The sequence below is a fragment of the Panicum virgatum genome, chromosome 5N (assembly GCF_016808335.1).
Source record: "Panicum virgatum strain AP13 chromosome 5N, P.virgatum_v5, whole genome shotgun sequence".
Classification (NCBI taxonomy): Eukaryota; Viridiplantae; Streptophyta; class Magnoliopsida; order Poales; family Poaceae; genus Panicum; species Panicum virgatum.
The window spans coordinates 60063339-60076642 of NC_053149.1; the positions used below are offsets into that span (position 1 = coordinate 60063339).

General features: G+C 43.3%; 1 protein-coding gene and 1 pseudogene across 2 annotated transcripts; both read right to left on the reverse strand.

Moving 5' to 3' along the window:
• Positions 1 to 687: 687 nt before the first annotated feature.
• On the reverse strand, positions 688 to 9415 carry LOC120672121. Of its 2 annotated transcripts, none has more exons than XM_039952416.1 (7): positions 8835 to 9415; positions 5826 to 5966; positions 5365 to 5730; positions 4344 to 4589; positions 4042 to 4134; positions 1714 to 1914; positions 688 to 1238 (listed from the first exon to the last, which is right to left on the reverse strand). In XM_039952416.1, the coding sequence occupies exons 1-7, from the start codon at positions 9246 to 9248 to the stop codon at positions 1023 to 1025; spliced, it is 1677 nt and encodes a 558-aa protein (XP_039808350.1). In that variant the 5' UTR covers positions 9249 to 9415; the 3' UTR covers positions 688 to 1022. The 2 variants fall into 2 exon arrangements, with proteins under 2 accessions (XP_039808350.1, XP_039808351.1); XM_039952417.1 differs by lacking the exon at positions 8835 to 9415 and adding an exon at positions 6865 to 7460.
• Positions 9416 to 11313: 1898 nt separating this feature from the next.
• Positions 11314 to 12237, reverse strand: LOC120675014 (annotated as a pseudogene).
• Positions 12238 to 13304: the final 1067 nt, after the last annotated feature.

Here is a 13304-nt window from a genome sequence, read left to right on the forward strand (position 1 = left end):
TGGTGGCTGGGCTGATTTTGCGTGAGAGAAAAATACTGTTGTGGCTGGCTGAATCCGGCTAAATCCGCCAGCCGAACAAGGAACTTACCGCAATAAGAAGAAGGTGCTTTTACCCGACAAACCAGGCAACCAAACAAGACAATTTCAGTACAAGCTTAGATAAGCCAGGTAACCAAACATGAGCTCATTGCATTGTTGAATCCAGGCTTGAGCTGCCCGGACTTAAGATTCTAGCCAGGCCAACCATAGCCCAACAACCAAACACACCCTATACCTCGCCGCAGCGAGTCTCTGGTAGCGATCTCGATAATTTCCCAGACTCTGGAGACTCTGGCTGGCTGAATAGCATGCAAAGTTGATCCACATTTCAACAACAAAAAAAGGTGTCAGCACTTCAGTCTCTTTCTTCGGCCCCACCTCAGCAAAATCAAAACCGTCTTTGGTACGCCGAAATCTAGAGGTATGAGTAAATGCCTTTTCTGTTTATCAGATAGATCAGAATGGAGCTCAAATATGCACACAGTGTTATTTGTGTCACATAATTTAGTTCAGTCATCATCCGATGCGACCAGTGAGCCTGTGACGCTATAAAATAAAGTTCAACAGGCACGGGTAACATACTAACATGAGAGGACGAGACACGGTGTTAAACGCACCATAAGGGTACATTGATAATGCCACAAATGACAAATCAAATAGCAGGAAGGGCTGAACCTTTTATAACCAGCTTTCGATACAAGGATACATACATATACAGTTTATGAGAGAAACTGAATGAAAGAACTAAAGATGTTTCAGCCTTTCAGGGACCCTAGCGCAGCGTGACTATTGGGGCATCAGCTGTGTATCTTTACTGTACAGTCATGGTCTTCCATATTCGAGGAAGTTGACATATCTTGATTCTTGACTGCAATCTATGCATGCCAAGGAAGTACATTCCATACCCTACAGTTTTATGTACAACTGAAGATTTTGGCTACAAGACAGCGTGAATAAAAAGCACACAGCAAGTCTAGATAGCACTAGCAGCCCTTTGTCCTTTTGTAATCCGGAGGCAGGGATGGACATCTTTCGTTCATGTGGGCGTATGGTTTCATGGTGTTGTATCCAGGCAGCTCCATCCGGTACCTGCCCTTGATTTGGCAAAAGGGGAGCTTAACACTGTCGTCCTTGTTGCACCACTTGGGAAGCCGGGTTGAGTTGTTCTCAAAAAAGTTGAGGGTGTAAGCATCTTTTATCTGCAAAATATGGGGCAGATAGATTAAACAAAAACGAAGACTCCAGTGCAGTTTCCATGTAAGTCTCTACTGCTGGAAACTAAATGCACAATATCGACTACATGTAACAAGCCTTTACGATCCCTCTCTTCTCTCCCTAAAAGCATAATGAGATAGACCATGCACTAGATAATGAGAAACCAGATAGCTGAATTTGCAAAACACGCCCACCAGAACAAAAACGAAGACTCCAATGCAGTTTCCATGTAAGTCTCTACTGCTGGAAACTAAATGCACAATATCGACTACATGTAACAAGCCTTTACAATCCCTCTCTTCTCTCCCTAAAAGCATAATGAGATAGACCATGCACTAGATAATGAGAAACCAGATAGCTGAATTTGCAAAACATGCCCACCAGAACCTCTTGTTCTAACATCAATTTCTTTATATAGTAGGACATTTAAGCGCGAGGACAGGACTCAGGAGTACTCACTGTGAATTCAGTAACTTCAATAGAGCTCGAAATAGGGTCAAAGAGCCCAGCCTCCTTGTACATCATAAGGACGAAAGCCACACAAGATGCTGACTGACCATCTTTATAGACCCAATTATCTTTCTCAGGAACAGTTAGTAACTTCTCAAATGTTATCCCACGTTTCTCTGATTCCACAATGATTTCAGGAAGATCAAGATCCTGAAAGAAATGGTGCCACTTTAAAACCAAACAAAAACACTAAATAACTATAAGCACAATAAAATTGTAAAGTACAACGATCCTTCTACATTAAACACAATTCAAACAAGTCCACAGATATAAAAAAAACTAAAATAGTTATATCAGAAGATAAATTCATCAGCAGTGTTAATATTAGTTGTCATGTATGCAACAACAAACCTGGATACAAATTAATAAGTATGGAAAAACATGTCTAGTGCATGCTTGACCAGGTGATCAATTTTAACACAAACTAAGGCTTCCAAAATGGACTGAATAGGTAACTCAAATCTGCACCCACTCTTAAGCAGGGTTGTATCAGAACCTAGCCTGCTGGCAGGTGCTCTCTCGGGCCATTGGCTACTGGAGCTCCCTCTCAGGTACGGGACCAGGGTTCAAGACCTGTTATTCTTCTTAATTAAAAGTGGGTACCAGTATGCCCCTTCTCCTTTTTTTTTTAACCCAGCCTGGATCTGAACCAATCTATAGGATGGTAAAGATAAACATTCATTGTCTCTTTGTCCCATCAGATCAAAAGGCTAAGGATCTGACCAGATGCTTCAGTACCTACTGTCACTAAAATGGCCCATCCGTATTACGGTTATACCTATGACTAAACTAGTAGTTATTGCCATATTGCCGTGAAATTGTAAAACACAGGCGCTCAACTGCCTGCTGCCCGCTGCCAGCTCAGCTTGTTGCTAGCCCATGTTTTCAAATCGTCTAGTCGAACCTAGTCGCCATGGGACCGATCAGACGACTAGTCGCGATTAGTCGTCGATCAGGCCGATTAGTCGAGCTTAGTCGGTCCTAGTTGTCTGCCTAGTCGTCCTACGTGTCCCAAGACCGATATGATATATGTACCACATATTACTTAATAAAAAGCAAGTATGAAGGCAACAATAATAGTCGATTTTTCACTTATTTGTGAGAGATGATTTGTGAACTGTCCAGAACTCTGTATTCCTGTCCCATAGTCCATATTCCTGTCTCTCAGCCTCTATATACCAAAAACCTAATGGGCCACCTTGCCAGTCCATCACCGGCCGAGGCCCACAACTCAAACAGCCCACAAAACAATCTCAAGTCTGATCGTTTTCCAACCTGATCGTGCGACTAATCGCGACTAGTCGACGACTAGTCGGACGACTAGAAAACTAGTCGCCCAGACCTACTCGGTGTCCCTTATCGGGGTCACCGGACCGATAAGCCTGACTAATTGCGACTAATCGCGATTAGTCGGACGACTAGATAACATGGTTGCTAGCCAAAACTAACTTAAATTGAAAACAGGAACAGAACTTCAGATCTAACTGAATAAATTATCAAACATGTCTTGGTACCTATTGCCACTCATCTGCAGTATTTAGGCCCTGGCCACTCTATTCCTTGCTACCTGTGCTGCAAGCCTGCAACATGCCCTATCTAGCATTGCAAAACTAGTTTCATTGCAATACTAGTCATACAAGCAATACCACCACTAGAGCACTAGAATCACACCTCATATGTGCCATCTACTACAGCCTAAAAACTTTGAGAAGTGCCAGAGGAGGGCAGGTAATGCTTGCACTGGAGCATTAAAGGCACACATGTGACAGTCTGGACAGTTCGCCTAAACGGTCATTTAGCCCGTTTACACAGTTGTACAATGTTTCCATTTAATTGGTTGTTTTGACCGTTTAAACGGCCCTTTTGCCCATTTAAACACCCATTTTGCCGAATAATAGGCTAAACGGCAGGTGACCAACTGTTTATCATTAAGCATTTAGGACAACATTAATCGGTCTTTAATTCAAGTCAACTCAAACTAGTTTATCAGTTGCCATGTCACCTGAATGGTTGAACTTTCTAACCATCTCATTCTCATCTCATGTCTAAACTCTAAAGTGAACCGAAAGAGAAGTTAAGGGACTTGTTTGGACCTTTCCAGAAGTTAGGGAACTAAGATCAGCCATCACCAAATGCAGGAATCAAGGGATCAACTTGTGCATCAATCCAATGATAATAAACATACAGAAAAACATAATAATTTATAACAGGTACTGGAAAACACTTAATAGAATTACAGCAACTTAACAGAATTACAGCAAATAGATCTAAGCAAACCTTAGTTCCAAGGCGCTTGTTAAGGGCTTCTTTCCACATATTAGCAGCATACTCTGGTTGAAGCTTGGTCCATACAGTCATAACAGAAGCAACCTGGATCATTCATTAAAATTTCAGTTATCAAACTAGCTAATAAACTTTTCAAAATTGTGTAGTCCAACCTAACTTGTTAAAAGAAAAAAATGGAACAGAAACCACTATCATAACCTATATGCACATAGTACGATTGATATTTGAAAAGTTGGTTGTTTGCCAAGTTTGGCACTAAAATGGTATTCAGAACGGTACATGTAAAATCATACCACATGAGCATCCAATGGTGGTGGATAGTTACCACTGACAGTATCGATCCAGCTAAATATCAAATTGTGATACCCATAAGGCTTCCCATTCATGCTTTTTGCATAATTCCAAGCGGCTGTCTCATTAAACTTCGCTCGTAAATCAGGATGCAAAGGAAGCAGTGCAATCTGAGGATTTGAATCATCCTTCGTCACTTCAAACTCCCACCATTCCTCCCAGGGCAAGATAGCAATAACATCTTCTCCCTGCAATCGGTCATTAGTTAGCTTCGTTTGGGGCATCGAAACTGTTACAGCTCATAAAAGCAATTTTTCACTATCAAGGAGGGCACCTATTGATACGCAATGTTCTGCTAGGCATTGTTTATAGTTGCATTATGCTGCATACTGGTTGGACTCAACTATGAATGCGATAAAATTAAATACATAAACCTGGAAGCTGCCAGAGTTTTATTCCCACAACATACAATTTGCATCCTGGTGGAACAGTTATGGTTGTCACTTGTAATGATATCCCTTGTTTTGCCTTTTTTATTTATGTTTTATGTTCTTTAGAGCAGAAAATATTCATGATGCATTCAAAAGATTAGGGGAACACAACATTATCCATACACATTTAGAATTTTTGACACTGACAACAGGGAGAACATGATTATGTTGTTAAATACATGCATGCAATGGAAAGTGAGTGTATCCTAGTGAATGAAATAGTGTAAAACCACAATTCATACTGTGTAGTTATTCAGTTATTCCATTAAATTCTTGGCAAGCTTGTCGTTGGGGTCACTTTAGATATCATTTGTGTCTTCAATCCTTGATCAAACCTCTATGGACTAACTCACTAAAGAAGTAAAGAGTACAAAGCTAATCAATATAACCAAAACATAATCCAAGGGCAGCCGCAGGACGCCTATTGCATAAATAGTTAACATGATCGAGATTTGAGGGGTAACATTTATGACTTGCTAATTGCACAGAATGAGAAAATAACACAAAACTTATGCTTGTTAAGGGCCAGTACCTTTTCATTTTCATTACCAGATTCCCCAACCCAAAGCTTTCCATCAGAGTCCCTAAGGCAAACTGCGGTATGGCCAGCATAAGCACCAGTAACCCACTTCTCCAGTGTTTCAAAACCACCCCAGCGTCCACGAATCTTTGATAGAACCAAGAAATCTCCAGAGTGGATGTCATCAGGATTTAACTCTGATACCCAAGGTTTCGGCCGTTCCTCAAATGTAGCACCCATATGCTTCTTGAGAAAAGCAAGATTTGCATTTTCACCCCATGCAGTATTTGTGAACAGAGGGAAGACATCCCAAAGTGCTCGAAGCGTTCCAATTGTTCCAGATGGCATGAGGAAAATGGACACCCCATTACGTTTCACCTATTTGTAATGAAACAAACTAGATAACTTCTATCCAATATGCATATGTTGAATAAATGTCAATTGTATCAATTAGAGCAGGAGGGAACACTTACATATTCGTACTCAGCCTCACTTTCCCATTCTTTGATATCTAGGGTGTGCTCTCGCCCCAAAAAGTAGTAATCCCATGTCACACGGTAAGGTGTTGCAAATACATAGAGATCAATGCAAGTCCAGCTGTGTGCTTTCGTTGTCTGCAAAAAGAAAACATAAACTCAGAGCAAAAATAAAAGCAAAAGAAAACAAAGAGCGAGGTGACAACTACAATTCAAAAAAAAGGGGCATATCATAGCACTACATATAACGAACAATTAACTGCACAAACTAAAACACCCAGACACCATTCACCTAGTACAAACACTTCCACTCGCAACTTAAGCAAGCAATTTACAAGAAACAACCATATGTTCAATCAAATTTGACGTAAAGTACACAGGAAGGCCTAGAGCTAACTATATAAATTTTAGTAGAATTTTTTTTTTCTGAACGGACAGATACTGTGTTTGGTTACTGCAGATGCAAAGAGAATCTTCTATGCATGATGTACGAAACGAAGTCTGTTTGCAAAACCTTTTCACAAATAGATGCAACTTTGCGCGTCGAATCTAATAAGCCTAATTAATCCATGATTAGATACAGTAATACTACAGTACCAAGGTCAAATCTTTCTCTAATCGCACGGTCAAAGCCCTCATAAGGTACAACTTTGCTACAGTACCCAGGGTTCTGGAGATGGTTTTATAATTAGATTTTATTTAATACTACTAATTAGTGGTCAAAGATGTAAAAAGATTCACCAAATTTTTTCACCATCACAACCAAACACAGCCTAAATATACACAAATTGAATCAGCTAGCTACCATTTACCTTGTACAAACAGTTTCACCTAAATAACACCGAGCAAGTTACACGAGAAAATTATACGTTTCGATGTAATCCGTGCAATTTCGGTCATTACATTTCGATCGAACCAGCACTCAAAACTACCAACATCTCAACTGTCAAGTAGCTCAACCGGCCAGGCGGACACTCGATCGAATACAGAAGTAACGAAGCCAACAAGGCAAGGGCGCGCTCGTACAGGAGCTCACCTCCACATGAACTATGCCGCCCCCGAGTCCCCCGTTGGTCCCGTTGCGGAACTCAACCCACGCCTTGTTCTCGTAGAAACAGGCCCCCTTCCACTCCGCGGTGGGGCCGGCATCCCCGTCCACCGGCGCGCGCGCGGCGCCGACGAAGGCCGGGAGCAGGTCGGCGGGGCCCCGCAGCGCGAGGCGGCGCAGCAGCGGCTGCGCCACGGGCCACGGCAGGAGCGGGAGGAGGTCTCCCGGGAGGACGGGCGCGCGGAGGGGCGCCTCCAGGAGCCCCCGGAGGACGCGGGGCGGCGCGGCGGCGAAGAGGAAGAGGAGGAGGAGCAGGATGGGGAGAGCGAGGAGCTTGAACTTGGACCCTCTCATGGCGGCAGTTAGCGGTTAGGGTTATGCTCCGGCAGTTAGCGTTGGGTTGCCCCCTAATCACGGTGGGGAGCTCGCGGCCGGAGATGGAGTCATGGAGGAGTTCTGAGGGGAGGGGGGAGAGGAACACTCCGAAGTCCAAATCCGGGAGGGAAAAGGTAAGGTAATTATCGTGTTTCTCAAGGTTGCTTTGGTTTTTTTGCTGTTGCTTAACAAAATTTCCGATTCTGCCCGATGTTGACCGAGCCTCTGCACGAGGGGCGATCACCACAACGCCGATATTAGGTTGTACGCCATGTTTAGTTATTAAAAAAATTTCTACGGTAAATATATGCATAGAGAATTTTTTAAAATTAATTAATCTATAATTAAATATTAATTATTAAATAACAATAAAATGTGCTATGATACTAACAAACTTTTTCGTGAACTAAACACAATGTAGTTGCGGTTTGGAGTTCTTATCCACGTCGATAGCTCAGTTAAACCAAAACTTTTTTTTTGAAAGATAGTAAACCAAAACTCGTGTTGCACATTCCAGGGATATTCCAGTGCACACGCATACGTGTCCCAATCGTCATAATTAGAGCCAGACACGCAAGGTGTGAGGTAAACAATTACTGTACGTCGCTCGCGTGTCCCACACACTCCCGACCAACCACACTGCATTCATAGCAACGAAAATGCAGTAGCAACAGGGTTTATAAAACCAACCGGTCTGATTAAACCGCCACCCTCCGGTAGCGGTTTACCGGATCGGTTTGATCGAAAACGGATGGAAACCGGTTGAATTCAAATTCAAATTCAAAAACACATGTATAATCGATTCCGACCGGTTTAACCGGTTTACCGGTCCGGTCTAATCGGTTACCGGTGTTTTAACCAAAAAAACCGACAATTTAAACATAGTTTCACGATTTAACCGGTTTACCGGTAGGTTTGACCAGTTTACTGATCGCCATATGCGGTGGGCCTTAGGGCCTGTTTGGGATCGTGACCCACAAAATCGCGAGGCTTATAAGCCATAAGCGAGCCAGAGCACGCTTCTGCGATTTTGCCGCGCGTAGTTCAATTTTCCGCGTTTTGCTGCGGCGGCGGCGGGCAGAAGCGCGTTAGACGCAACTCGTTCGGCGGGATTGTTCTGCTTCTTCTGCTCAAAAGCATCGCCGACGCCGAACCAAACAGGCCCTTAGTGGGCCGGCCCATTTTTTTCTTTTTCTTTTTTGATTTAACTTCATATGTCCGCAGACTATACTAAATGAACGAATTTTTGAGAAAATTTGACACCATTAGATTCGTCGCGCCTTGAAGTATTTTTACAAATTTTTTATTTTTTAAATTTAAATTTGAATTTTGAATTTAGACCAGTTTAGTACCGGTCCAAACCGAAATCGGACCGGACCGGTTTGACCTGTTCCCACCGGTTTGGTTAATGCTGAGTAGCAATCGGTGGATATTTTTTTCGTGGATTCCCTAAACACACAACGAGACAGTGCTAACAGTTGACCATTCTGTTCGGCGCGCGAGCGCTTTGGCATCTTCCTCCTCCGAGAATACGGAGATCCGCTGGAACAAAACCGTGCTCGTGTTGGGAGGAGACGCCGTACCTTGATGTGGAGCGTGCCGCCGCCGTACCTGGACCCGCTCTCGTTGTGGAACACCAGCCACGCCTCGTTCTCGTAGAAGCAGGCCCCCTTCCACCGCACCTTCGCCCCGCTGCCGGACGCCGAGCCCGGCCCTCCCGCCGACGCCGCGCCGACGAACACCGGGAAGATGTCCGACACGCCGCGGAGCGCCCGGAGCGCGGCCATGGCGACGCCCCGCGGGAGGAGGGGCAGCACGTCGGTGGGGCTGAACGGGAGGGCCGTGAGACTGCTCGCGCCCCACGGCAGGCCCACGCGCCCGAGGTACCCATCCTCCGATGAGCCCGTGGAGCAGAGGAGGAGGAGGAGCGCGGCGGCGAGGGCGGCTGCCGCCACGAGCAGCAGACCGGCTGCGACGGGCCTATTGGGGCTCGCCATGGGCCGGTGGCCTACTGGTCTGGTCTACGCCTCTACGGGCTCCCGCCGCCTCCGGATTTCTTATCGGGAGGTTTCCGAGGGGTTCCGTGTCAAAACGGAGGGAGCAGCACGGTGAATGGAGACAGGGGCAGAAGTGTCCGACACGCAAATGCGCAAATGTTTGAGTTCTCTAGCCGGTTGTTGAATTGTGTGGTTTTGGGCCGGCCAGGGCCCACGGAGGTTTGCAGATTTAGAGCCTGTTCGACTGGTTTTGGCTTGACTTGGCTTATTACGGTTTATTTTCTCTCACACAATACTATTCAATCTATCAGCCGAGTATTATTCATTCTACCAGCCGAACAGACTCTTAATGATTTTGGGCCACGTCTGTCCTCGGCCGCCGCGGCGCGAGCCAGCTCCGCGGCCAGTGCCACCGAGCACTCCGTCACCAGTGACGTGTGCCGCTTGGTCTGGCCCTGGAATTGAGATTAAGTGACATTGTGACATTCTCGATAATATTAAGACATTCTCGATAATATTAAGTCACTGACACGTGGTTATGTGAGACTCATATGGCCCAGCTCCACCGCCGCCTTGGCTTTGCCTTCTTCCCAGCGTGCATCAGGACCGCGAGGTCCGCGTCCCTCTCGGCCGCCGAGGTGTCCCCCTCGAAGCGCAGCGCCTTCTTGCCCGGGAAGGACAGCAAGTGCACGGCGTACGTGGCCACATGGCGCGGGAGGTGCGCATCCGTGGCGACAAGTCCGGCGGCGTTGGCAGCTACGGCAGTTCACTCAGAACACAGATCCTCCGACAAGTATTTTGAGCGAAAACATGGACACAAACACTAGCTACAAGTATTTTTTCCAGGAAATGGTAGACCCAGCAACTGAAGTTTTCTGGGAAAATAAAACAAAATTATTCACTTGGAAAATGTTTATCTCAACTGGAAGCATATTACAACAGCAAAGTACTTCATGAATCCTATCTAGCATAACTAATGCTTGGCCTTCTGCTTGGGATGTGCCTTCCTTTTCGTTTTAGAAGGTGCCTCGACAATGATTGGCGCTTGTTCCTCTTCAATTTCGCCTTCTTTTGTTTCTTATACTCGCTGTCAGGGTCTACGAAGTCATCATCACTATCATCTTCAACCGGAACAGAGACAACCTCGTCCGATTCTTGGTTACCTCCACCATCATCATCATCTGAGCTCAAGACTAAATCCTCAACCCGATCCTCCTCAGTAGCAACATCATCATGCTCCCGGGGTCGCTCCTTTTTCTTCTCCTTTGCGTTTCTGCACACCAAACTAAAGGTTTAATGTGTTTTTCATGCCAAGTAACAATGGAAAAAAATAAAGTATGAGGAAGAAAAACAAAGTACAAGGAGGAAGCCAGAGCATACTTGGGTTTCTTCTGTTCAGTCAGCCAGTTCTTACTGAAAGCAATGGTGGCTTCATCATCATCCTGCTCATCCTGTTGCTTCTGTGCTTCAGTTAACCTCCTTGAGAAGGTTGACGACTCCAGCCCCACGATAACACTGGATGGGAAGAAGAAATTAGCAAACCCAAGGCCAATAACCAGTATGCAGTTCCATACTTACGACATGACCATGACACATGTTCTAGTGGTTTGTACAGACCACTTAAATGTACTATGTTCTATCAGATAATATAAAGGAAGTTGCTCCAAGCTAAAATACAGAGGGTACTTGTTTGTTATATTAACTTAGCTAAACATAGTCACATGGAAGGAACCAACCAAGTCTCGTCCAGAGCATCCATCCTGTCCTGTGCTCTCGGGTGTAGAGTAGCAACATATTTCGAGAGGGCGCTGCAACGCTCTTCCTTTTCGGTCTGTTGGGAGTGAACATTACAAGGTCAGTAGGTCACACAATGACAGAAGAATGGTAGTAATAAAAAAAAATAATGCAAGCCAGTAGAAGGATTCATGCCTGTAGAAATGATTCTACAGTGGGCTGATCATTGGGTGAAAATGCAATCCCCGCACGTGTTGACTTGATGAACTCAACATTGGCCTCTATCTGAAATCAGACATGATGATAAGCTATGTGTGCAATGGATCAAATACTATAATTCTAAGTCTTCTACACATGCTTGGCAAACCTGATGAATAAGATCCTTCATTTCCTTCCTAAATCTGTCGGCTTTAATGGTTTTGCAAAAGCTTCGGAGCCGAACAAGTGGAATGAAGGACATCTCAAAGAAAGCAATGGAGTAGCTCCAATGGGCCAGATGTTTAGCAAGCACATCAACCACAGAATAAAGCATGCTTCCTGAAAGGCATGTTCCATGATAAAACATTATATTGCAAGAAAACATACCTGTTTAACACTGAACAGATTCACTGCTTTTGCCTACACCTCCATCTGGAAGTCCGATCCTCTGAGTTCTTTCATATCAAGCAGCAGGGAGGACACAGGAATGAAGGTACCAGTGGCTTCAGGGATGCAATTAAGCATCATTACACACCTAAGGCGTACAGGGAAGTAACGCGCGCTGGGTACAAGACATGCCACGCCGTGAATTATTTGGGTCAATGGATAAGCCAGAGGTCGGAATTCTTCCTCGGAACTACATCCGCACACAACACTAGTCCAAAGCTCAAGGCAGAATATGTATTGCCAATCATAAAATTTTTGGTAAGATTTCTGCACAAGAAGCACTCATCAGCAACAAGCAACAAAATACTGCTTTAGTGTTGGACGACAAATAGTTTCTAATAATCAACAGAGGGAGGGGGAATAAAATAACATTCAGAAAAGTGAGATCTTCTCAATAAACAAGGTGCAAGAATAAGGGGATTACGAATGCAACAAGTATTAGAATGACTTGTACAATGTTAGGAAGGTAGTTGAGGAATAAAAATATGAATAATACCTCCATTTGTTTTTTTTGTCGATTTGCTATTTTCTTTCTGCCTTTTGTCCTTCGCTGGCTTACAAAATAAAACAAGAGGCACATAACTCTCTGTCAGATCATAGGTAAACAATGAAGTTCCAGTGGATGGCAATGAGTTCAGTAGAACTCATGAATATGCAGGATGCCCCTTTTAGTTTATGAATTAGCTACTGAGATGCCCATTGGTCTCCAGAAACTTTTGTTTCAATCGCTACAGTATTGTCTACTGTTTGTAATACTCCCCTCTTTCGAGAGGGATCAAGCCAGATTCTCGATCCATTGTCTTTAACTGTGCGGGGGTGTTTTAGCAAACAAAAAACTAGTTTTGTATAGGGCTTTTGCCAAAAAAAAACTTGTAGTCTTTGGGCTGTGTTTTTTCTTCTTCTAAGAATCTCATTGGGTTGTTTTCTTGGATTACTGGGGCCCAATACCTTACTATTACTAATTGGAGGCTCCTTTGGAGCCTCTACATGAAGCCACCTATGATCCTAGGTGGATACTCTAAAAAAATAGAGAAATTCTATAAATTCTCATAAAAATCAGAAATATCTAGCCATCAGTCCAACAACTCTAATTATAATAACCATCGGATCTGTTATCTTTTCTAATAAATTACCCACATCTGCCATTATAAACAAATCTAAAGTAGCCCCCTAATCTTTGTGTAAATTACTCACACATGCCATTATAAAAATAAAACAAATACCCCCCTAAATTTGCATATAAATTATCCAATTATGTCATTATTATTACAAGTTAAATTACTCCTAAATCTGAATCTAAATTATATAATTATAATAAAATATTAAAGTGTACCAATATAAAATGTTAAATTACTATTTCTACCATTATTAATATATTATTTATATAAAAATACTACCCATGATATATCACACCATATATTCATGTATGAAGAAAGAGATAAGAATACCAATTCACACACAAATAGTTCAACTAAATCTATATCGAATACATATGGAGATGTGATGCAAAATAAAATCTATTGTAACTAGATAATAATAAATATATATTTTAAAGTTTGTGTTAGAATATTTAATAAATGAAAAATGACGTAAGATAGATAATTATAATTATTAACCTTATTTTTATATTAATTATAATTAGCCCGTGTGGGAGCACGGATTGATAGACTAGTATTT

What these genes read in the sequence shown, in the direction of transcription:
- LOC120672121 (XM_039952416.1), bottom strand. Translation starts at nt 9,248, where the DNA reads ATGGCGAGCCCCAATAGGCCCGTCGCAGCCGGTCTGCTGCTCGTGGCG. An exon ending in CTGGTAATGAAAATGAAAAG is followed by an intron (nt 4,590 to 5,364) that starts GTACTGGCCCTT and finishes GACCGATTGCAG; the next exon opens with GGAGAAGATGTTATTGCTAT. An exon ending in CACCATTGGATGCTCATGTG is followed by an intron (nt 4,135 to 4,343) that starts GTATGATTTTAC and finishes TGAATGATCCAG; the next exon opens with GTTGCTTCTGTTATGACTGT.